Source organism: Astatotilapia calliptera, chromosome 20, assembly GCF_900246225.1.
Source record: "Astatotilapia calliptera chromosome 20, fAstCal1.2, whole genome shotgun sequence".
Taxonomy (NCBI): domain Eukaryota; kingdom Metazoa; phylum Chordata; class Actinopteri; order Cichliformes; family Cichlidae; genus Astatotilapia; species Astatotilapia calliptera.
In genome coordinates this window covers 25,030,008-25,056,316 of record NC_039321.1, presented here as the reverse complement: position 1 = coordinate 25,056,316, position 26,309 = coordinate 25,030,008, and the positions used below count along the sequence as shown (strand labels likewise).

At 39.0% G+C, this 26,309-nt stretch overlaps 1 protein-coding gene across 3 annotated transcripts in view; it reads left to right on the top strand.

The window, feature by feature from the left end:
• The window catches only part of LOC113012890 (kazrin), a 182,402-nt gene that overhangs the window by 144,345 nt on the left and 11,748 nt on the right, over nt 1-26,309 (top strand). For all 3 annotated transcript variants that reach the window (XM_026153314.1, XM_026153316.1, XM_026153315.1), the window contains exon 6: nt 19,881-20,072. In XM_026153314.1, coding sequence (XP_026009099.1) covers nt 19,881-20,072 — 192 coding nt within the window. The remainder of the gene's footprint in view (nt 1-19,880; nt 20,073-26,309) is intronic.

Below are 26,309 nucleotides of genomic sequence, written 5' to 3'. Positions count from 1 at the left end.
AGTGCCTCTATGTGCCCATGTTGTCAGTATTTATGCTTATTTAATTCAGTTGAGTTCATTTTACTTTGTGCTTTATATGTGGATAACATAGGCTTCTGCCATAGATGTTAATTGACCTTGAAATATTTCCAATAGAAGTCGGGGGGTGGCAAGGTGGTGCGGTATTTAGGAGCCCTGCTCCACACCAGGAAAGTCTGGGGTTCAGATTCAGTCAGTGGGTCCTTTCTGTGTGGAGTGGATAGTTTCCCCATAATTGTGAGGCTTCTCTCTGGGTTCTCCTGTCTTTCAGTCCAAAAGCATGTATAGCTTAGGTTAAATGGTGATTCTAAATCAGCCGTAGGTTTCAATGTGAGTGCGAATGGTTGTCTGTCCCTCTGCGTTAGCCCTGCTGTAGGCTGGAGATCTGTCCAGAGTGTACTCAGAGTGACAGCTGGGATAGGCTCCAGCCCTGAATTGAATAAACAGAAGAAAATAGACTGGTGCAATAGACATCTCAGACACTTTTGTGATATTTGCTCTTTGTAGTAAAATGTACACATGGGCTTTTACAAACACGTCTGTAAAGTAAGTCTTGTGATTTGCTATTGTTGAGTCCAGAACATACTTTATGGATGTCGTATAATAAAGAGCAATTCCGTAGTTATTGTTCTATATTTGATCACATTTCACGCTGCATTGTTTTGCCATGTTTGATTTCTAATTTGAGCATAAAGTAGACTTTTAAATTATGGTTTAAGAAGGTTTTTGACAACACACCACCAGGAGGCCAGTAAGGTTTTTAAAATGCATATAAATCAATAATTCATGAGATTAACAGTGAGAAGAGAAATTTTAAATCCTTAAAATTTGACTTTGAATCACCTGATATAATATGAATTTTGTGCAAAGAGTGGCATACAGAAACTGCTGATTTATTCCTAATTACTATGTGGAATGAAGGGGAAATAACTTCAACATCCTCGTTGTTATTCTCTGATTAGTCTCTGTTCTACTGTTTTGTCTTTTTTATGACTAATTCCCTATGTGTGCTTTAATTGTAGGAAATACTTTTATAGTCATCGTCATCATTCTGCTCATTTGTAAAGGTCTTATCTTTTCCTTGCGGAAAGATGAATAAACCTTAATTAATGCATGGGCTTATCAACTTTCTTTAAAATCTCAGCTCCTTCTGTCTAACTACTAGGCCATCAGCATTTCTTCACTCACCGTCCTGCCTCAAATATCGTGTCACTGCAAGGGTGGTTGGACAAAAAGAAAAGATTACAAATGGCACGCATCTGTGTCTGCTTTAAGTCACAGTGACTTTGTACACATTCCTTGTCAACCAGAATATTAACAAGAGGCATATAAAATCAATGCAGAAGGCTTTAAAAGACTGCCTTAACAATTCAGTGTAAACACATCCAGTTTATTACATTTTAAAGTGGATTTATGTTTTAATCCAGAAATGACGACAATATCCTGTGAACATCCCACAAATTTGGTCATAAATCCAAACATTATTGTGTTGCCTAAGCTTCTACTTTACTCTGCAGAGCACACTTAGTTTGCACTGTTCAAGTTGCTCGACAACCACAAGAAAGAAAACTCACGTGATATTTTTCTTGTGCAAAAGTTTCCCACAGCAGCAGTGGTTTTAATGGTGCTAAAGATCTTTTTTATGATCTAAGTGTTATTTTAAAAGCATTAGCTTACTCAAGCCTCGGGCGAGTCAACAGGCCTGGTTTTGTCCAGCTTGCTGGTATTGGATTGCACACAAATTAACACCCACCTGCCTGTAAGACTACACCTTGGCTTGGCTCTTTCCCTCATTGGTGCATCTCTGTGTTAGAATAATGTGGGAAAATCGTAGTCATGGCCCCTTTGAGCTCCTCCTTCATACCTAGTTAACTATTTGAGCCAAGTGGGAGGGGCCTAATGCACTGTATCATTGAATTCATGGGAGTAGCCTTGTACAGGTACACTTACAGGGGAAAGACAGAGGAATAACTCCTGGATTTATTTCCTGGTGTCAACTGAGCCTGACTTTAGGGGATGAAAATTAAAGAATGACAGGGTTTGAGTTTGGGAAGCTGAAGAAACAGTAATTTTAGGATTTGGTCTGTCCTGAAAGTCTCAGGACGCACGTCAGATCCTGGAGTCCTCTGGTGAACTCCCCTCGGGGGAGGGGATGAAATCAGACAGGGAGCAAGGAAAGTCTGGTGAGTGAATGGAACAAGTGCAGCAGCCAGAGTTAGACTGGAGTATGAAGTGCGTTTCAGTCATTCAAAGGTCTTACACTGAAAAGACAGTGTTTCTTTGTGTTTGTCCTGCTTGACGAAATTTGCCAGATCGCCGGAGATTTGTGGTGCTGTTTAACATGAAAGCACATCGTGCTGACATGTCGCCTGGTGCCATACGTAGTCAGTCACCTGTTTTAGTGTTAAGCCGTTGGGAGACTTTAACCTGAGATGACCTCAGAGTAGCTGCTATTGTTTGAGTTTGGGAACAGACATCCTTGTTTTACTTTTCCTAGCTGACTTGCATGGAATAAACTTGAAGAGATTTTATTCAACCTGAAATCAAAAGTCTAAAAATATGACAGTGATTCACACTATTATATTAGTGTGGATGTCTCAGAACAGGGTGTGACTGAGGCTTTGCTACTTGCGGATAACTAGATAACAGTCTTGGAAGTTTGGGGAGCTTCACATAACCTTCTTTTCCATGTAAACAAGGCAGTGTGTTGTGTTTCTAATGTAAACGCTGCGGTCTCAGATTCTTAGTTGCCACTTTACTCTGAATACACGTCTTTCATTAACACAGGAAATTTTCGCCGCATCAGCGAGGACGGTTTCTGACTATTTTAACTGAAGAGTATTGAATTACCTTACATCTGAAAAATGCTGCAACTGTGGGAAGAACTATAGATGTTTCCCCCCTCTTGTTTTGCTTCCAAATACCTGCATTGCATCTCCATACTGGTAGATGAGCGGCTTTTCAACCTTGGACTAAAGATATTCCAAGCACAGAGGTAAAAGTTCACATAACAGAACAGATTAGCAAAGCTTGTTTTCGTTCTTGTATATTTTTCAAGCGTGTCATGTAAATCTTCTTAACCTCAAGGTGCGGTTGTGACACAAGAGGTGCATTTACGCTAAAAGAAACACCTAGAGGATATGGAAGGCCGTCTTTGCCCAACCCTTACTATCCCAGGTGTGGTTATGTATTTGCAATTGTGCACAGTTACTCAGCTTTCCGTCTCAAATTTCTCCAGCGTGCCCTGTGATTACCACGTAGGTAATTTGCGGCCGGTTTTTGTAAACTGGAATTGGACAGCATTAATCATGCAGCCGTTTCTACTTATAACCATAGCAGCAGATTTTGTGTGGTCGTAGCTGTTGATAATTTTTATAGCAGCACAATCTTCTGGTTTTGATCTTCTCGCCACATCAAACCTGTGTTCTTTACCTCTGCCAGCACTCGACCATCCACACCCCCAATCATTGCAGATTACACCGCTCATTTTTGTCTCACAGTTGTCAGCCAGAGAGAAAACAGTGCTTCAGAGGAGTGACATGATTGGTCTTAACCCCGTAGATGGGTACTCTCTATAAAGCTAGCTGTAAAACAGGACAGGCTGTTGCTGTCTGACTAACCTGACACTCAGTAAGGATCAGGTGAGCTCTGTTTGTGTGCTGATGCCTGTATGTGCCTCCAAAGGCTTGCACACGTCCATTTATGCGTTTATGTCAATCAGTGCATTATGCCTGGGAGCCTGCATGTATTTTCAGTCAGCTCATTTTGACAGCGTAATTGTAGCTGATTTCTGTCCTAGTTATTTCAGCGCCTGTGCTGCAGGTGAGTGCAGCAAGCGGCTCTCGCATGTACCAGCCAGTTTCTTCCCGTTGTGGCAGACAGATGACAATTTGGAACAAGATACAGATAATCAGCTGCCTGTTGGAATCAAGTCAGGGATAATGGTAAAGAAAGTATAATAATCATGCGCCTTTGTAAGTCTGATTTGCCACTATCTTAGCGCGAGAGGTAATTTTGTTTTTCAATGAGGCGGTCTGATTGGGGCTTTTATTATCTTGCATTTATTTCTCTGTTTGAACACCTTGGTGCCTAATCACATTTACTCCACAGCATTAAATAAAAACTGAGATTAATTTGGCCGCTTGTTTTGTCACTGTCACAAATCAAATTGGTCCCTCTGTTGGGTGCTGTTTTCAGACACTGTCCATTCCTCCACAGCTCATCAAATATACATGGCTGGATGACAGAACTTGCTCTCAGTAAGTCACTGAAAAGGTGCCACACATTTGCAGTGACAGTCTTTTCAATCTCGTGGCTTTGTTTGCAGAAGCTGTCAGCTGAGTCGCTAGTCAGTTTGAAAACTGAATAAATGTAACTCCATAACCATTAGCTACATATTTCCCTCCCAGTATCTAATCAACTGGGATTGTTTTGGTGGCTCCATATCCTAATTTGGCTACCAAATCATCATTGTCATCTTGGCGTGACATTTCTAGATGGCTGTTTTTATTTTTGTCACTTTGTTTGTTTATTGGTGTGTGTGTGTGTCTGTGTGTGTGTGTGTTCTGTTGAAATTATAGATTGCTGGTTTTCACCACAATGGCAACCTGATGCAGGTACTCTGACTTTGTGTGTGTATGCGTGTGTGTGCTTGTAGACTCAACAGTTTGATGAAATATCCATGGTGACACAGTGTCTGGCCTCTCACATGGCCCAGACTATTAATAAGAATAGTGTGAGCCTTTGGGACCAAAGGTCATTTTTAACAATATGCGCACAAACACACATGCATGCACTTCACACCTGCTTTGTCGTAATAACAGCCAGACACCTCTTAGCTACCTGTCTCAGTTCATTTGTCCACCTAATCATTAGGAGGAATCATTTTCTTCTGAATGCTTACCTAAAAAAACCCCAACAATATATCTCCAAAAAATGTATTCCTCCTGTGTCATTAGAATCTGATATGTTATCATCTAACTAGCTATCCCACTCATGCACAAAATTAATTCTTAATTTGTTTGCTGTGTGTTTAGCAGCAACACCCAGGAGAAAATAAAGTTCAATAGCACAGTGTTCATTCACAATGTGCAATAATATAATTGAACCAAAAGGAAGATAGTTGTAATAGATGTTAGAACACAAGTTAATTGTTGATAGAGACTTTTTCATATCATGACATTATGAATGGCATGTTTTTACATCTTATACTACCAGCACAGCTCATCAAGCATAAACATGACAGTTATTATTGCCTGGCCCGGTGCAACTAATTAACATGCTCATCGTGTCTGGTGTAAGCTGTCCAAGAATAAAACCACAAACAGTAGTGTATATCTAGCACAGCCACCTTAGCAAAGCACCAATTCATTATACGCCACCTTAGATAGCAGTGTACACCTAATTAGTTATCCCCATGAATAAGCAAATAGTGCACATTTCTGCAATTACAGTAACTTAGACTTGGCTCTGGTTGGACTCAGCAGCATTTATTTACTACCCGATTGCCTACTAATACAAAATGCTGGAGGACGATAAATAGTCTAATAAGGAATTTGTGGCAGGAGGATAGTTGCTAGCTTGCACTTTGTCATTTCTGCACGTTTGTGAAAGGATATACATTTTTGCACATTTGCAATCTTGGACTCCTCCAGTCGCTCCATCAGTTCAGGCTCTTACCAAGTAATCTAATCGTCTGTCCCTGTTGACCTAAGCCATCTTTCTTTCACGTGTCATGGAAATTCTGCTCTTAATTTGAAAAATTAAAAAAGAAAAATCAAAGAGCTCTCACATATATCTGTCCATCTGCGGTTTCTGAAGGATGATAATCTCACTGTTTGGGTTTTTAACTTAGATGACTGCAGCCTTTGAAACAAACCCATGGATTACTATCACTTTAGTACGAATACAGACTGTGAAAATAAGAGGGCTGCTTATGTAACTGTGTTAAAGGGCACCAAAATAAAGACCGTTTTAAATCTCCCCTGCCAAAGCCCCTCAAAGAAAACTGAGAGAATATGCATCTTTTTTCTTTTAGACACAGTTACATTGTAGTAGCTTCATATGCCAAAGTGACTGTATTTGCATTTTGCGGCTTTCTTAAAACTGTGGCCGGTACCATCCACAGTGACGATTTTAAACCGGCGGACGCAGATTGTGGTGGAATGCGGCTGAGATTACTGCCTATCTTTCTCTCTGATCATTTTTTTCCTAACCCCTCACTCTCACACAAGTTCGGCCCCCATTACTCCAAGGACTTGAAGCATGAAATGGGCTTGCCAGCATGTGGATGTCAGATTCTTGGATGTTGAAGCAGAGACTACTTGATCGACACTGTTGGAATGAAAGGCAGGAAGCCACGCAGTGAACGACATTGTCATTTATATGCATTTGAGTTGAATTAACAATGACAACCTGGAATTCCTGGAATTCGAACGGGTCGTAGTTTGTTTAGTGAAAGCAATCGATTGTGCACAGTGAACCCTCATAGGGGGTGAAACATTCTCATTTAACACTCACTCATTAAAAAATCAGATATTTTCATACTTTGCGAGGCTAAAGATCGCGGGGAGTGGAGGCTTAAGCTTCCATGCTGGTGTGGTTGTCAATAAATAGCAACCCCTATTCCCTTATGTCTTATCCTGAATACCAATCTTTCTCCATCATTGTCTCAGTTAATATATAATATTAGAGTTTGAATTCTATGATGGAGTGCCCCAAGGCAAGGTGTGATTTTAAATTTTTTTTCCCTTTCATTTTCATCAGCCGTGACCCTGTCATCTCCTCAGGCAACGCAGGGAGATTGTTCAGCTCATGAGAATTGACTAGCTAATCCAGAGCAAAGCACTGCCAGACAGAGCAGACACTGCAGGCCGCCTTCATTCGTCAGACTTAGGCATTACAACCGTCATGAGCCACTGATGAATTTGCTATCAATGGTCCATAAAACTGAGTGTGTGTGTCTGTGTGTACATGTGAGACAGAGACCCACAGAGTCTTTTATTAATGACTCTAGCATCTCATTTGAGATGAAAGGCATATAAATGCGGGCAGTCTGCCCTGAGTGATGTGTGTGGGACCAGATGGGAAATGTGCACGTGTTTTCACTTGCTTGAGAAGCTGTGTGTGAAAGTGACGTACGTCACCTTTGCTGCCCTTCTGGCAGATGTTTAACACCTCATTTGTACCTGGCGATCATACTGTATTTAACACTGAAATATTAAATAAATCATGGGTGACAGCTGAAACCACATTAAAGGGAAGATTTAGTCCCCTTTCTACAGTTTATGTGTATCAGCTGATACAATTTTCCTATATATTATATACAGAGTTTCCACGATCAACAGCTGGGTTCTTTTCTTTTTGTACGTCATAAAAAAATCATTTAGCATATTCATGATCATGTAATTTCCCTGACTTTATTAATGCAAATGTTTCCTCTGTGTGGATGCATAAACTGCGGACTGATTTAGGTTAGGCTTAGTTGGTGTTTACTACAGCTGGGTCCATAAGTATTCGCAAAATGACAGATATTTAAGTTTACCTCTGTACACCACCACAGCTGATTTTATATCAGACAATCAAGATGTGATTGAAGTTCAGACTTTGAGCTTTAATTCAAGGGGTTCAACAGACGTATTGTTAAACCCCTTGAAATAGGAATTACAGACATATTTAAACACAGGCCCAATTTTCAGAGGCTCAAAAGTAATTGGGTAATTGACTGCCAAGCACTTTCATGGCCAAGTGAAGCCTTTTCCCTCATTATTCCTTGACAGTTGGAACAGATAAAACAAAAATCTGAAAATCATTTCAGATGTTTCAAATGAACAATCTGGTATGTTCTTAAAAAAAGGAATGCACTGGCCAGCTCAGCAACACCAAAGAAAAAGAAAGCACAGAAAACAACTAAGGTGGGTCATCACCTGGACAAGAACCCTTCACTCATCTAACCAAGTCAGTGACTCTTGAGAAGTAGGTGTCTCATTATCAGTCTACAATCACAAGACACCTTCGTGAAACTAACTACACAGGGTTTTCAAAAAGGTCCAAACCACTTGATACACTCAAGAACTCCAGATTAAACTTTGCCAGAAAAAAACATCTGAAAGAGCCCGCACAGTTCTCGAGGGAAAAACAAATTGTTTGGACAGATGAAACTAAAATGAACTTGTACCACTATGACAGGATAAGAAAAGTATGGAGAAGAAAAGGAACAGCTCATGGTCTGAATTTTGTGGCGGTATATAGAGGAAGTATTACAAAAATAGGTGCCTTCAAATAGAAATGGATATTTGTGATGAACGAATCTCAAAAAATATATAGCATAATATAAAACAAACTGGCATACATATATATATGAACTATAAGGCTCTACTTTTCCCAGAGGACTCAGATTGTCATAGGAATGAAAGGTAAGATAATGGCTGCTTTTAAAGAGCAAACATGAATTATTATCCCACCATGCATTCGCTAATGTGTAGGGATAAGCACATATGAGTTTTTCCCGGTAAGTCTTTTTGCTGAGCTTAGATGAAACAAATGGCAATAAAGCATCCTTAGCACCACTGATTGCACAGGTGTTTCAGTATCTCTCATTTCTGATTTTCTGGCTGCAGAGCGCAGCCATTGATATGAGACTTAAGTGCTTTTTCCTGGAATAAAATCATTATGAGGAAATGAAACTCTGCTTGAGAAGGTGCATTAGCCTTAAGGGTATTGTGCATGTAGTTTCCCATGGAGTAACACTGCTGATCCTTATAGATTTTATAGGAGCCTAAGTGTTGCCCTGTCACAAATACTTTAAAGGGAACACGAACATCAAGTCTGTGGGGCTTAATTTGTCAAAAGGGTTCAAAAATATATTATTTATATAGAAAACATTAGGTAGTTGTTAACTTATTAAACATCTGAGTGGTTTTATTTCTTGCTATGATTAAGCACTTAGAAATATGTGTGACATTTGGCAAAAGTGTTGGCAGGACTGAAAAGTGTTCAAAGAGCTCCACTGCTGCCCACAGAGCATCCACTTTGGCTTGTAATGGTGCTCACAATGCACATAGTTGTGTGCGTCAGTTAGATACAAAAGAATGAGTTTTATAACCTGCAGAAAAAAGCCCCCTTAATTGCATTATTGTAAATGTATTTGTTTTTAAATCTATTCAAAAGAAGGTTTAAGCTTTTAACCCAGCAAAGCATCTCTGAATGGATTTTAGAGAGCGTTTGTTTGAATGCAATTATTCAAGCATAGGCTATAGCTTAGCTGCCAAGCGCGAACAAATAAGAGGATGTGGGCTGTTGCCTTCCGTCACATTCTTGACCCCAGCTGCTCTTTCATTCCTTTTCTTATTTAACACATTCCTTATTTGGGTTGTTCCCTTAGTCCTGTGATAAAGTATGCTATGCTTCCAAACTACACATATACCTTTTCATCTAGGCTTACTGGCACTTTACAGCATTTTCCTGTCATACAGTATGGCATGTTCAAAGGGTTTAAAAGGATACGATTATGTTGCACTATGACTGGACTTGGGAAATGAGACATATTGGAGAAATCAAAGTGGCATAATAATAATGTGCTCAGTTACATAGTTAATATCAAATAAACATTCGATCTAGAATTTCCATTCTAAGTGTTCCTGGTCCAATATTTATACATGGTTCTCTGCACACAATAAGTTGGAGCCATTATGTTCTATGTGTGCTGGAGTAAAGCTGCCTGTCACAGTAACGACACCATCTTCTGTGCTGTACCGTGGGTCTGTATGTCCTCAGTCTGCAAGCTGGCTGAATGAGAATTCTATGGGAACAATTGGCCCATTAATTGATTTTGTCTCCAGTATCAGGCAAAAAAAACCGAACCCCACCTTGTCTTTTTCTCCCATTCACTCTAAAGAGGGAAAACCAATCTAAAAATTACCCCCCTCTAGACACTTACTGTCATTCCCTATCAATTTTCAACCTCCATTGCTGTTTCAGCCAGGTCCAATCTCAGCTGCCTCGTGGCCACAGGACTCTCTGACAGATTGCTGGACCCTTTTTTCAACTTTATTTTGTGAGGCTTGCAGTTTTGGCACAAGTGAGAGAAATGGGAACTGCAGCATGGAAGAAGAACACAGGAAAGGAGAGTAAGCCGATGATACAAAGAAAGGAGACAGAGAAAGATGGAGATGGCCTTGTATTGACATATAATCATCAACAGTAATCCCCTGGGAAACACGGTGTGTTCCTGTGGAAGGAGATCTACTTAGTGCAGTGGCTAAATAGTTCTTGTAGGCCCAGAAAAATAATAGAGTTCAAGACTAATTCAATTTTCAGAGGGTCTCTGTTCTACTCCAATTTTCATTTTCTTTTTTTCACCATTCATGAAGAAAGGATGATGGATTTTGTATCCCCAGAGAAGTTTTGGTGTTTTATGATTGTTTTCCACCATACCAAACCTGTCACACCTAGGCTGCCGCATTATTTAGGAAGACGGCTTGAGACATTTTGCTTAAATCACATAAATAGGAAATGACACTGATCAAATTCATAATTCAGTGGGACCAGCTGAACGTTAGCTGATGCATTGCTGCTTTTATGCAAATGCACACACTTTAGCAGTCATTTCCATCAGCGGCTGGGGATGGAGATTTTATTTACTGTTTCAATGAATCACAATAACTAGAGGCGAGTACGTTCAGGGAGTCTGAACACAACGACTGCAGAGATGGAGGGAGGTCAATAAATGCACATATTCCTTCACCATTCGAGTGAGAGACAAAGATCAGTCGTCATTAGCCCCGGTCTAATCCCTATGGCTCTTCACAGTTGCATAAAGCTTAAGTCAGAGATACACTTTAAACTGTTACTATTTAAAGAATTTCTGTTTACAATTTTGACTATTTCTAGGTAGAGAAAAAACATGAAGAAAAAAAATCCCAAGTTAATGCTTTTACTAGGAAAATTGAGAATGTGCCAGTGAAAAAGGATTTTGGTCTTAAAATCCAGCTTTGTACATTTGTCTTCTTTAAAGAATTCAGTAAATGCTGCGTTGCAAAAACCATTAAACTAAACGGTTCTCGGCACTTTATAGTTTCCTGCAATGTATCCTTCTGAGACTTGAGCGCATGTTTAGCTGCATGTTTTTAAGTCTCCAGCTATTTAGGATTAGTTGGACCTGATAAGTGTGAAAACTAAGAATCATTGTTTAAGAGAAACTAATTTTTAAAATAAAGTCACCAGTGTTTAGGAAGGCAACAAATTGCTTTATTGACCAGAATGAATGTATGAAGTGCAGATAAGTCTAAATGTTGTATCCCTATATAAGGATGAAGGGTCTCAGGAGGTTAAAGCTTTTCTTTTTTGTGAGTTTAAGCTGACTAACAACTGGCAGATAAACCTGTGCAAAAGCAGATTGCATCAGTGTGTTAATCCAGTGAGTTCTATAAATGTATAATTCAGTTTTATTGCACCTAGGGATATGTTTGTATAGATCATATCAGAAAAGTAAGGAGATGCCCCATGGGGTGAGAAACATGAGCATTTAGACAAACACAAGCTATAAACAGCTCAGCTGTAGGCCCAATACAATTGCAAGTCCAGAGACTGAAACATTCAAAATATCAGGGAGGGTAAACAACCCCAGTACAGGGCAAGAAGAACATTTAAGAGCTGTCATAACTGATATTTACTTACATGTTCCTCTTGGTTATTCTGCTGTAAAACGTAATGTTCAAAATTGTATTTTTAATTTTGATTTAGCATGATTTAGAATGATGTAAAATGTGGTAACTCTCCCAGGGATGCTACTTTAGTTCTATTATCAGAGGATTTATTTACTATGAAGTTAAAGTTCAGCTGAACAGACTCATATGATTACATGAAAACCTAATAATTTACAGTATTACTTACTCTGTTATTAGACTGATGAAGCCCATAGTTTTCAGATCTTTTTATTTTCATTGTCTTAGTGTAAACAGCAGTGAGTTTGAGTGCTTCATTTGAGTGTCTGTTGAACTATAAAAGGCTATGCAGAGATTTTCTGGTCTGTTTCAAAGGCCATAAACAGCTTTTCTTTTCAGACCGCTTGTCCATAGTCTTGCTCTCCACAGCTTTACTGCTGGTTTGACCAATGACCTATTTCAGTTGTTCCGTCTGTCACTTGAGTCTCAAATGGATTATGTTTGCAAACCATGATTGGGTGCAAACTAGACATTCCATGTTCCTAGCTTTTGACTGCCAAATGCCAAGAGGCCTCAAAGCTTGCAGGGTTTGTGCCCCACTTAAGAACTCAAACCAGAGATAAATGGTTCCTGTTCATGACCCTTAGTGTTTGTAGACCACTCTGAATAAAAAATGTAAGTTTGATCTGTGGGTGAACAGCTTGGCAGCTTTAAAGGAGAAGAGGAAAAAAACACACCTTCAGCCACTGAAGGAAACCGTTTTCAGCAAAAAGCTCTGAAACACCAGACGCTAAACATAGTGGAGTACAGCTATAGAAGCAGATGTGTCCTCCAGGATATTCTGGTTGGAACAAAGGAAGAAAAAAAGAGGGAAAACAGAGGAGTAAATGTTGCAGTACAGTTATCAGCTTGCCAGAAACGTAAATCAGTCAGTCCAGCTGAATGATAATGTTGAGTAAATAACTGTTGGTCAGGTTTGCAAATTCCTCTCAAGGAGTAGATAAATGTTCATATCTTGTTACAACCTGCAAGTGGTCACTGGTGTTTGCCTGTGTGTGTGCATGCGTGCTTTTGTGTGTTTGTGTGTGTGTTTAGCTCTAAATTGAAATGGCAGTGAAGTAACAACCATGCTAACATGTAGTTTGGAAGAAGCAACCTTTATAATGCTGGTTAAACAGCACTTACGTAGTAACGGTGGCTGTTTGGTGAAGTGAGTAATTATGTATTACGTTTACTGTTTCAAAATTAGTTTCTTTCTCTATGTGTCTGAACTGAGGGTGCCATATAATTTATGATCTGACAAGCCGCAAATTCCCCTTGTTCAGTGTTGGTGCAATCAACACTGGTTTGCGTGATCTTTTTATCACCACTTGTCTTCTATGCCCTATTTGACTCAGCATTTAGCTTACAGTTACAGTTTTACAGTTTTATTCACAAAGAAGTAATCAGTCACCCAGATGTAGGGTCACAAAGTCAAGCGACAGAAAACAGATGGAAATAATGTAAAAGGAAAAATAAAATGTGTCATACATCTGGTATGTTAGGCTTAGATGTTAACTGTAATTGGGGGAAAAAGAAAATAAAGAGAAAAAAATTTGATTGCATTTTACATTTTATGCATCTGCAAATATGAGAGGTTCTTTAAGGGTCAAAGAGATGTAGATTATGTCATTAGAGGGGGTATGTGGGCTCTGCACTGCCACTGTAGTACTCTCCAATTTGTTGTAGTATAATAGTAGTATAATAACAACAACTACGACCCCTAGCTGTATGTGTGCAAATTAGCAAGAGAGTAAAATCCCAGTCTTAGAGGTAACCGACGGCCACCACTGATATATATATATACATCATCTCATCCCATCTAGTTCTGAGGTTATGATTGGAATGGATATAAGGAGTGTGTAATTCTGCCTGTTAATGAACAATGTGATCACCAGGCGGCCGTGCAGATGATCCTTCATTGAAAATGTGTAAATTACACCTCTAGTCTTGTCTGCATGTGTGTGGTACTTTAAAAAGAAATAAATAACATAATAAACACAATAAACACATTAACAGTGTAACATATATCCAGCTATATTTCTGCCAGCATAATACTTAAATGTATTGCACATCACAGGTAAGAGTATTGAAATATGACATGAAATAATAACTAAATCATAGCTTGGAAATCAGTATTTAAGATAAACGTAACCCAAAAGTAACAAGGCCACACTAGCTCCAATATGTAGTTCTACATCTCTATCCATACATAGCAACAACAGCGATATTGCCTCAACTGCACAAGGAAAGCAACATCAACATTTACAAGTAATAACCATCACACAATGCCATCATAAAAATAGCAAACACAGATAAGCAGTCAAGTTGGAGAAAGTTACTATGTGACAAACGCGACATAAAGAGTGACGTAAACTAGCGCCTGCTTATTGGTTGCCTGCACACACGATAAGCCACATGATCTGAAGTACAGTACTGGTCAAAAGTTTAAGAGTACCCAAATTCTTCCTGTTTTTTAATTGAAAATCAAGATATTCAATGTCTCATTGTACTATGAAATGCAAGCATCGAAGAAATAACCAAAGTTTAAAAGAACTTATGGAATTCAATTAGAAACCAAATATTCTTCAGAAAGTTTTTCTCCACTCTGTTGCTGAAGTTCCCATAAATGTGCTTTCTGTCTTCCGTCCAGTTCATCCCAAACCAGCTCGATGAAGTTTAAGTTCGCAGACTGTGCTGGCCAATTCATGTTTCATGGCCAAGGGACAAACTGTTGTCTCTCAGAAACTTGTTTTGTGATTCTTTGTGGCTTTGAGTCTACCGGATCTCTTCCTATCAGAGTTTTTTAGTGCCTTTGGATGCTGAAGAAGACTATACTTACTGACACTTTGCCTTTCTTTGTGATTTCTCTGTAGGAAAGACCTAACCTTTAAAGGGTTATGATGTTCTGTATCTCTTTCATTGTTACCTACCTTTTTCCTCGCTATATTTATAGTAGCACACAACTATCTGCAGTACATCACTGTTTAAATAAAGCTTACAAGGGCATGGTACCACAGTGTGTTTCAACTATACTTTTATGCAGACAGAAGAAATTGTAAGTACTCAAGAAAAGTTGGGACACCTACCAGAAATTGGTAGCACCACCTTTCAAGACTTGATCAACCTGCGTTGCTGCAGAACAGCTTAAGTTGTTAATGCATTTCTTGTTCCCTGAAAACTGCCTCTTTGAATAATTCTGAAATGTACTTTTTTTTTTAAAAGATTTGTGTAACCTTACCTTTTTTTTAACCTCTGGCAATCCCCCACTTACCTTTGTACCATTTCAAGCTATTCATTGGACTCGAACTGAAATTCAATAAGAACTGGAAGAACTGGGGTGTTCTAAAAATTTCCTCTGGTAATATACATAAAAAACCCACACAGCAAACTCTGATTACAGTTCTTCATCAGCCTTCCCTTTCCACTCCTGTTGCACATCAACTGCCAGCAGGGCAGCGTTCTGATTAGATACTCAACAGCCAATTTAGTCGATCTCAGGAGGCTGTCCTTCGTCACAGTGATGGGAACAGTCACGCCAATCCAAACTCAAATAAACAACTCTGTGTTGCCAAACTGTTTTTGTGCTTACACTCCTACATACTGACAGAATCATTGTTTTTAGTTTGTATGTCTTTGTTCCTGCTTGAGAAGAGAAGTAATTAAGGCCAGAAGGTTTTTGTTGACAGTTGTGTGGCAGTGCAGCTTTGTGCGCGATATCTTCATGTGACTGTGAATGCTGCTAAGTGGGATGATGTAATTGACATGATTTGAAAACCCCAGACCCGTAATCATGTTGTTTCTGATTCAGGGTCACTACACTCCACAATGCTGTGGACTTGCTGAGGGTCACATTTTTTTAATAAGCTTTATAAGAAAAAAGTAGCTATTTCTTTTCTATTAAACAATCTATAAATCATATTAAATGCTTTTTAAAACACTTCATTTGCCCACTGAAATCACTTCAAGAAATTAAGTATGCAGTATTTTCAAATGTATTTGTACAATATAAAAAAGTTACTAAAGTTTTATTAAAAAGTATTTATTAAAATACCCCAATTATTTAAATTTACACATACATAAACACTGTAAATTGTGGGCATCACATTTTCCCTGAGATAGAAGTTGGCACCTCTTCCAGGCAGGACCTAGAGCTGTATGGGGTCCTGAAGTGGTGAGCAGAAAAGATACGACTTATCAGGAAGCTCCCACTCTGTCATTGTAATGCGGCGCTACCCTGATCCCTTTTGCTAACCTAGAGGCTATGTGGACACTGAAAAATAGGTGATAGTCTTCGCCCCACCGCATCCTGCCCCCCACACTCAAACCCTGTCATATCTGGAGTGCTCCACTCCACACTGAGCTTGCCTCCAGAGTGCAGGGTTAGACAATAACATATCTGTTACGCTCTTTATGTTAAGCGCCCTTTTGGTGGTAACCATTGTTGTATTTTTTTAATGTGATGATGATTTATTAACTCACCAAATTCAAATTAGCAGTAGAATGTAGACTCAAAGTCTTTCTCATTTATACCTGTGTAAACCACTCAACACTACCTACTTCTTGCTAAGTATAGTATATACAACAAATTATATTTTAACTAACATAAAAAAATGTAGCTGTAAACTCAAAGTACTGCAGGATTGCACGTGCTTATAGTTTGTTTTTTATAATGGACACACAGAAAATAATTCCAGTCATGGATTTCAGTAAGGCAAGCAAAAGGTATTCATATGTATAGGTGAATATTTTACATAATACATTAAAAACACATTGCTTAAAAATAGAAATTAAAACCTAACGGTGTAAATTTAGAGCATGACAACTCTAAGTGTAAGATAGGGAATTGTGAATGCTCGAATACAGTGCACACGTCTATACATGTTTTTAACCTCATAAAGTCAGAGTGAGAGCTATATTGTTCTATATTTGTGTAAGCTCCATGTTGCGCTGGGAAGAAAAGAAATAAGTTTTATGTCGAGAAATATTTTTTTCAGTCTTTGCTTCTCAGTAAATCATTGTAATCTCTTAGAAAACTAGTGATTTGTTTACTGGACACAAAAACAGTGTATGCACAACTTGCCTATATGCCTATATGAACTGTAGCCCCAGCCTTCTATGTCCATAAGAGGGCTATCTCTGAGTTGAATGGTCATGAGGTGCTTCAACATGGACCCTTCTTGCTGCCAGAGTAGCACAGACATTTCTAAACTAGGAGTATTTCCAGACTTCCTTGGCTAGGATTTAGTCCCAGTATGTCTCCAATTGAACGTGCCGGGGAAATCCTGGGTCGACGTGATCATCAGATGCCACCATCAATGACTACTGCACTGCAGCTGCAGGCTGCACTCAAATCTGTTGTTGAGCAATTGAGCAACAGCAGATCTGGATACTTGTTCAGTCCATACACAGATGGGTGACTGCTTGCATCATGTCCAGAAGAGGCTATACCTCATATTAAACATCTTGTTTATGCCTACATTACAATGTTGTTCCATAACATCTGTTTAAAACACATTTTTTTCTATTTTGAGTAGTATACATAAATTTCCCATTTATAAAAACATATTTATTTACAGTCAAAAAATACATATAAACTATATTAATCCTCAGATGCCATCTATAATGTATAACTATGATTGAATTAGATATTAGAATGTTGATCTGTATTTATGGGTTGGTTATTGGAGACTGAACACACAATTTCAATATACTTGCCCATTATATAGAACTCCTTGTGTTGCTGCCTTTGCACAATCAATACATGCAAACTTAATGAATAAGAAATTAAACTGAGTCTGTGGCTATTATAGGATTTTTAAAAACTCATGAACTGTATCTTGCGCTCGGCTGTTTCCAGAACGGGACAGTTCTCGGATTGCCAATAAGGGTGTTGCTGCTTGAGTTGCTCCGTAAAATGTGGTTCTATTATCAGGTCCATTAAGTATACCTCTGTGTAATGACACTCCACTGGCCAACATTTCTCTCTCGACCCTTCTCCTAATAACCCCTTTTACATTTCATTTTCGTTATTTAGCGGGCAGCACTTATCCTCAGCCACTTTACATTTTGCCAGTGATCAAATTAATGGAGTCAAAAGGCCTGGGAAGCAGGTACATGTCATACGGGCAAAGCAGTGGGACTAATTGTAGTTTCAGGGGAGGCAAGATGGGACCTAAAGTGATCCATGCTGCGCGAAAATGTATCGGAGCAAGGCTCACATATCCTCTCTTATGGTTTGTTGTCATAGTTTATTGTAGTCTTGAAGGTCTCTAGTGTCCTTATGTAAGAAATCAGTCATAGGTATGGGTGCAGAAGGGGATGATGCAGTTTAACACCAGCAACCTTGAAAAGGATAAGCGGAAGCGAATGGATGGATGGAGTGCATTAATCACAAAAAAGTAAATGAAAATAAATAATTGATGTGAACCCCTGATGTTTCTGATGTTTCATAATATCATATATGTCAGGAATCACTATGGCAGCATTTAAACGCAGTATGGTTTTATTTGGAGGCATTGCATTGTGTTTGTAATAATGTTACTGTCCGTGGATGTGACACATATAACAAAATTTGTTGTCTCTCAAGCAATCACTTCTGTAATTTCAAACATAGGTACATATATATAGTATATATAATATACCACCTAATTTAATTGATCCGGTCCAAACAGGGTTTGAAGTTGAATGAAAGAAAGTCGCACTGCACACATGCTCAATTAATTTAAGTACATAAAGTATAAAACAGTCTACTTAAGAGATGAAAATACCATGAGAATTTAAAATGCTTTAAAACAATATAAAATGCTATGACAAACAGGCCTAAATGCCTTAAAAAAAGACAGTTTAAAAGCGCATTGTGCAGAGTGCTGTTACTGTGCATCTAGTGACTTAGAGCTATTGTCTGTAACAAGATTATAGAAGCACGTTCTTTAGATAACAGACAGTTGCCTCGCTTCCACATGGAAACTTCTGATTAGGTTCTGATTAAGGGACTTGCAATCATCTTCTCCACGTTCAAATTTTACATGACCAGAAATCCTAACCTTGACTGAATGCAGTTCTTTTTTCTCTTTTTTTTGTAATGCTGTTTAAATTTAGAAAAGCATCACTTATTACATCTTTGAAATTCTTGGTTCAAATGTGCAACAATGACCAGGAAATACAGAGGACATTTGTCATCCTTAGTTGTCCCATTCATCTCAGATTTTATTTTTTCAGTGTGAGTTGGAGCTGGAGTCTCAGAGTATGAAGTGTGATTTATGCATAGCACTTGGTACTGGAACTGCACGAGATGGGGTAAAGCAGTTCCCCTCACCCCCACCCTCCCCCTTTGCCCCGAGGATGCATGAAATTAAGCAGAATGACTCTACTCATCCGACTATAAATGACGCTCCATATGCTCCACCTAGACACCCGCGTTCAGTGTGCCAAGAATCACAATTTTGGATTTTATTTTTTCGTTTTAATGTGAAAAATTGAAGTGTGACATTTGTCTGTTGTGGCTTGTTTTAAAAGGGAGCGAAATCCTCTCACTGCTGCTGGTGCTTTGAAAGCACTTTAAAATTTTTTACCCCGAGTCAAATTGCGAGGGAAAAAAACAACAAAAAAACAAAAAACAATAGTCTGTGCTGTTGTTTTTCATTTTGTCGTTTTTCGTCTTTGTCACAACGACAGGGAGGAGTACTTTAAAGCACCATTCAATGAATATTAAATGAGTACTCCTCCCGCCTTTACTCGTCAATCCTGTCAACACAGAGAAGGTTCAACAGACGACTTCAAAGACAAATTTCATTACACAATCAGTGCCTTGTCTCTACTCATCTGATGGACCGCACCTATCTCTGTGATGCTTATTACTGTCAGTAATTTGGCTCTGCAGTTATCTCAATAACAAATAAAACCGCAGCCTCCCGTGGTGATGTTAAATCAGTTTAGCATTTCACACACAACAATTTCTGCAGTCATGTAGCTGTTCAAAGCCGATGCACCAGTATGAGACCCAATTCCAGCAAGCATGTGACCCTTCTCTCTCTGCTGAAGTAACACTTTTATTTTGGCTTAAATGCATATTCACTGTTAGAACTGTGCAGCGATTCACAATTGCACTAATTTGGGCAACGTTGTGGTAAAGCTCTCTTCCTTTTCTGCAAATTGCAGTTCTGCTGCGTGAAGAGGTGGCCCAGCTCCAGGAAGAGGTGCACCTGCTGCGGCAGATGAAGGACATGTTGAATAAGGACCTGGAGGAGACCCAGGGAGGTTGCTCGGCTGACGTGCTCTCTGCCACTGAACTCCGTGTGCAGCTGGCGCAGAAGGAACAGGAGCTGGATCGAGCCAAGGAGGCTCTGCAAGGTAAGGACTGTCAGGAAACAAGAAACTGTGTGTGCTGTTTGAAACACAGACTTTTTTTTATTTAAGAAGAAATGTGGAAAGTTCTTGTTATTAATTCGATTTCTTTACAACATTTTCTGATCGGTAGTAGCAACCAGTTTTAATAATACAGGTAGGTAACATTTAGCCCAGGAGTTTGCTCACTGTGTGAAGACAAGCACCTCCTGACCGTTTCATCTAGTGACAAGCTTTTGCCTACAAGAACAATTAAATTATATTTCTACGAACAAAAGAAGGGTGAAAGAAAACAAAATACTAAATGGAAAGGTGTAGGTCTTAACCTTTAAATTGATCTTGTTTTTCATTAAAAATTGGAACATGGACATCATCACTTACAGTCTGATTTCATGGCACTATTCCACTGATGCTCTAGAAGAAGTTTTCATCTCGGGCTGACAGATTATGTGCTCTACCCGTCTTCTTCTTCTTCATGTAGTCTTTTTTACATGTCAGCTTCAATGAGCAAACTTGTTTTTCACTTGTTTCACTTTTTAGAAGCACAGGGGAAGCAATATTCAGAACCTCTGTTATGTCAGCCTGAACGCATTTTCACTTTTTTTCATCATTCCTATGGAGACTCTTTAAAAAGCCTGTTTTGGCTTCCTCATTGTACACGATTGTATCAGTTTTTAAAGTCCAGTGCAGGCTTCTCTCTTACAACATCTCTCATCACCACTTGCTCAGCTTCACGTGGATATAAACATGTTTCCTTGTATAGAAAAATGGGGGCTGGACAGTAATGCAGATGGCTGATTGTAAGGAGATTGCACAAGCCTCTTGGTTTGAACTGATTCTGATTTATTAACATGTGCACAGTGGAAAGAAGAAAATATGCCGGTGTGCATATTTCATAAACCGAATGGTAGCTTTGCATATGCACTTGTTTTTTGTGCAGGATAAGAATGTTCTCATGTGTGTATTAGTCAATAAGTATCACTGAGTTTCTGTAATATTGTAATATAAGTCTTTTGGTTCCTGTTGTAATTTGAATATTTTACTTTTTCCAGTGCTCCCCTGTCTTTGATCCCTCTGTGTTTGTGTCTTCACCTCGCAGTTTGTTTTGCTAATTACTTTTCTTAGTGTGCTTGTCTTACTTTTTACTTCCTGTCTGTTTCTTTCCCTGATTCCCTGAGTGTTTTCACCTGCTAATTGCTTCCTCCTCTTTTTCGCCCTCGTCTGTGTCCTGTTCCCTAATTAGTGCTCTGTGTACATATAGTCCTGTGCGTCGCCTCTCTGTTTGCGGTCCTGTGATTAACCTTTTTTGTGGATCTTTTTTTTTTTTTTTTGTTGCTTTGTATTTTCGGTAGTGTGTGTGTTTCTTTGGACTCTGTTCATCCTTTTGGAATTGTTTTTTTTGTCGTTGATATTCTACACTTTGGTCCTTTCCTCACCGCTACTCCTGAAAAAAAAAATGCAGAACAAGTGTAGGTTCAGGTAAATGTGTCCTGTTGGGGGAAACAACACAACACAATTTTTAAAAATAAGTGGCACATTTCCCTTTTCCTTGGTCAAAGCATTCAATTTAGTATCCTGTTGCTTTAAATCTCTTGTTTGCTGCTCCCGCTCCTGCTGAGACAAAACCTGTGCAGCCTTTTGCTCCATCGGGCTTTTCTTTTCTATTCATCATAATGTTAACATAAGTGTCTGTATTAGTGTGGTTGATGCAGCCCATTAGTTGCATTATGGTCCATTAGCATGTGTTATGCTAGAGAGATGGAGTTATATCTCGGGGTGAGAGGAGACGCAGATGCTTGGACTATTTAAAAAGGAAAAAGAAAAAGCTCTCCACGCTTTTGGCAAATCGAGCTGCTCTTCTCCAACTGTGCAGCATGACACAAATACAGCTCAACATAATGTAGAAGATTCAAGAAGGTGATATTAAAATAAATAACGTTACTAAGGTGTCTGTAATAGCTAGCTTCACATAGATCTTTCATCTCCCTGAAGTCTCGTTTTTGGCTTGGTCATATATCTAACTAAAACGTGAGGGCAGGTCATTAAATAAAATAAGCCTTTTTAACTTTTTATCTAGGATTGAATTGGGAATATGCACACCAGTGACAAAATAAAGTTTTAAAGCATTGGGCCAGCGTGTGCCATCAAAACAGCGTACTGGTGTCTTGGTATTGATTGTCCAAGCCTTTAGGACACTGCTGGAGGGATGGACCCACCAGCCTTCTAAGACATTGTGTAATGTGGTGCTTTGATGGTCCAAGTAGAGCGCTGTTGAACATATTGGTCAAAAGATGATCATCGTTGTCAAACCATTCATTGACCCATTATGTCCTGTGAACAAAGGTGTTACATCCTGGAAAAAAATGTTCTCATTAGGACGGATGTGCTTCATCACATAATGAAGGTGGTCACTGACAACTTGGTACTGATTTGCAGTGCGGGCAGACGTCTTCTTTTTTTTTTTTCCTTTAATTTGCTACCTGTCTTTGCTTACATGCTGCTTTCTCAGAGAGTCTGCAGTTAGTAAAGAAATGAACATTGCCAGGCAGTTTAGAGTGGATTGCAGGGCATCAAGCAGAGATGTCATCAGTGTGGCAGTGAATTATTTTTTTCAAAGAATTATCGCCCATGGAATGAGGCAGAACACAAAAACTACCATTTGGTATCAGACAAAAGCATGACATGCTGTCAGGGGATTTTGTTGCTGCGACATTTCACTTGACACTTGCAGCCTACGCTTTTTGGAAGAATTGAACGAAAACAAAATGGACTGGGGCAGAGTAGAATAGAGCACACATCAAATAAATACTTATCTCTTCTTCAGCGGGATGTTGGCTGTCTGAACATAGTGCACACAGGCTCATACAGTCATTTGTATGACTCAGGCCTGTTAATGAAGGCCAAAGCCTACCAGCCCCAGCAGGCACTGACGGTAATCGGCAGCTAATGAAAGCTTTATAAAAGCGGACTTTGGTTGGCTTACGAGGGCCAGAAACGTTAAGCGGGGTGGATCTAGTCTACAATTAAGCTGGGTATGTGGGAGGACAAGAGGAAATTGGGTGTTGTCATATTCAGGTTTCGTTCTGCTGGGGTAAGTTCACCAGGCGAATTGAAGTGACTGTGAACTTGAGTATGAAGTCATTCCTGTTGCTATTTTTCATTTTGTGTTTTCCCTCCCCCTCTGGAAGGCATTTCTTTTGAGGAACAGAAGGACAAGCTGATATTCAGTCAGAGCTCTTGGTCAGTTAGATGACCCTCAGCCACTCTTTCTACTTGAATTGGGTTTGGATTTCTACTGTTTAGATTAAGCTTTTTCTTTTTGATAAAGATTATAGGTAGGGATAAATCAGGTGACCCTGAATCCCCCCATAGTTACGCTGCAATAGGCCTAGGATGCTGGGCCACCTGTTTTCAATTACTATGCATTTAAATGCAAGTTATTATTTATCTGTAGCTCTTCCACAGCGTGTCTTTTGTCCCATCTTCCTCCCCTCAACCCCAACTGGCTGTCCCTCCCAGAGCCTGGTTCTGCCACAGGAGTTTTTCTTTCCCACTGTCGCCAATAGCTTGCTCATACAGGGTAGTGTGACTGTGGGGTTTTCTCTCTATTATTGTAGGGTCTTTGCTTTTTACAATATAAAGCTCCTTAAGTCAGCTGTTGTTGTGATTTGGCACAATATAAATAACATTGACGTGAAAATTGAATGAGATTTGCATTCACATGTAAACGAAGCAAAACTGTTTACATGTTATTGTTATTTTCCCACTGGCCTGGTCTTTACAGCAGAAGTTCGTTTCAGCTCTTTTGTAAGTCTGCAGTTGTCACTCTCAATCTTCATGCACTGAGACTACTGCACACTCCAAACGTATAATTTCTGAAGACAGCTGTGAAAGGCCAGCAACTGCATTTCCTAGCTTTTTCTTTTTGTGCTGTTGGCTTGGGGTGGGTAGCAGCTAGTGAATGTTGGCTCTGGCCTCAGCAATATTTACAGTTGTTTCTAAGTAGAAAGTAGAAACACATCTTTCATCCTTCTTTTGTTGTTTTTGTTCCTTTTCCAACTTCTGCTTCGCAATGCATTCAAGTTTCTTGCTGCCAATGTTGGCACATGGTACTGGATCACACTGATGACGATGTTTTTGTGTGTATTAATATCTTAATAGGCTGATACCGTTATGAGAAAGCATGAACAGAAAATTAGTAATAAGAAAATAGACAAAATATTTCTAAAAGGAAAGAAACAGAATTATCAGAAAAAATTATGCTTTGAAGGTCTTTCAAAGTTTTTTCTTCAGACTGCAGTGGCAGGATTTTAAAAAACAATATCTACAACAGAAGAACATCTGAAGTCATGACCATAGAAAATATGAAAACATCCAGCAAAGGCCTTACACAGGACCCGAAAGGATGCATGTCAAGAAGCCATCCTGATGAAGGAAAAGACTGACACTATAGACTGACACTATCAGTCATGGATTGGCCTCCCCAGAGTCCAGACCTCAACATCATTGAGGTCTGGACTCTAGAGAAAAAGGCAATAAACTCCAAAGAAGAGCTTTGAATGTCCTTCAAGAAACCTGGAGAACGATTCCTGAAGACTACTTAAAAAGAATTACAAGAAGGTTTGGCTTAGAGGGTTCAGACTGTGCTTAAGAATAAAGATAGTTATACAAAATCTCAACTTTCAAGCTCATTATAATTGTACAAAGTCTGCTTTTTCCTTGCATACTACAGTCCCAATCAAAGGTTTATGACCACTTGGAAAAATGGGAAAAATCATATTTTGCATGGTTGGATCTTAACAAGGTTCCAAGTAGAGCTCCAACATGCAACAAGAAGAAATGGAAGTGAGACATAACATTCTTTTGAGCATGCAATTTATTGAAAACAGCGAGTAAACTGAAACAGGCTGTTTTACAGCTGATCAAAAGTTTAAGACCACACCTCCAACAAACTCAAACTCCCAGAAATCAAAGTTCCAAACATCAACTCAGTAATGAGTATATTTCCACATATGATTGCCCATGTTTCAGTATTTCCAGTTTCTGAGGAAATATTAAAATTAATGAGGGGTGACTCAAGACTTTTGCAGAATTCTATACATGGAGGATTACTAATGTACAAGTAATTTCAGTTTTCATTATGTGTGTAGAGTACATCTCATCTCTGCCTGAAAAACTACTGCAAAAAAGCTCTGGGTCTTATTATGCAGTGCATGAAGGCACACGTTTTTAAACAGTAGCAGCTCTGAATGGTCAGAATCATTGTTGGCATGAGAACCCACCCAGAGCTAAAGGTCTTAAATTCAATGAATTGTCCAAATAGAGGCACGCAATCATTTTTTTCTCAGTTTCTTTTAAATCAGGCTTTTAAGCAACCGAACAAGCGCTTTTTTTTTAAAAGATACTGAGTCCATTAGTAATCAATGTGTGCTTGACTTTGATGCCTTCCTTTACATCTTGGAATTTGGTAGATTTAAAGTACTTAGGTGTAACTCAAGTGTTAATCGTGGGCAAGGGGGCCCACTTTTAAAATGTTGTCTTCTGTCAGGTATTGGCTTTTTCCAATGATCACATCAGCAATTATTTACAAGTCTCTTCTATGCTAGGTGCAAGGAAATAAAAATGTTTATATGTATGAAAAAAAAGTTCCTCTTTTCTTTTTACTTTTATTCAAAGGGTTTGTAACAACGCTAAAAAAAAGACTTGACGGACTTGGAAATAGTTGTTTTAGAGAGTCTGATCATAAAAAAAGAAGATAGGCCAAATGTTCTTAAGAATACCTCATTAATTACAGCAATTTCCGTATGCTGCCAATTGATTGGAGCCGAGATGTTGACTCTATTTGATTTCCCTCAGTTTTCACAAGGCTGGCATATTGTGAGGATCCCACCAGATGCTCCTGCAGAGTGCTTTTCCCAGAAGAATGAGAGCCCTGGGTTTTTTTTTATTGAAGTGCTACCAACAATTATTGTGAAGCAGAGAAGCTTTGTCTTTTTTTTTTCCTATTTTTTTTTTTGTTTTTTAGTTCTTCTTTGTTTTAGTGTGGTTTTGTTTTGGATGAAGAAGCAAGCGGCTGAAGTGATGAAGTAGCGTGAAAGAGATGGATCGTTCCTTCCTTTGCTCTTTGCCACTTGAGATAATACCTGTTTAATTTGGGAATGGATCACTGAAGCTATGTTGCCACTCCTACCTCGGTTCAGATGGTTTGCGGCTAAATTGCATGCAGATTTTCTTGTGCCTATG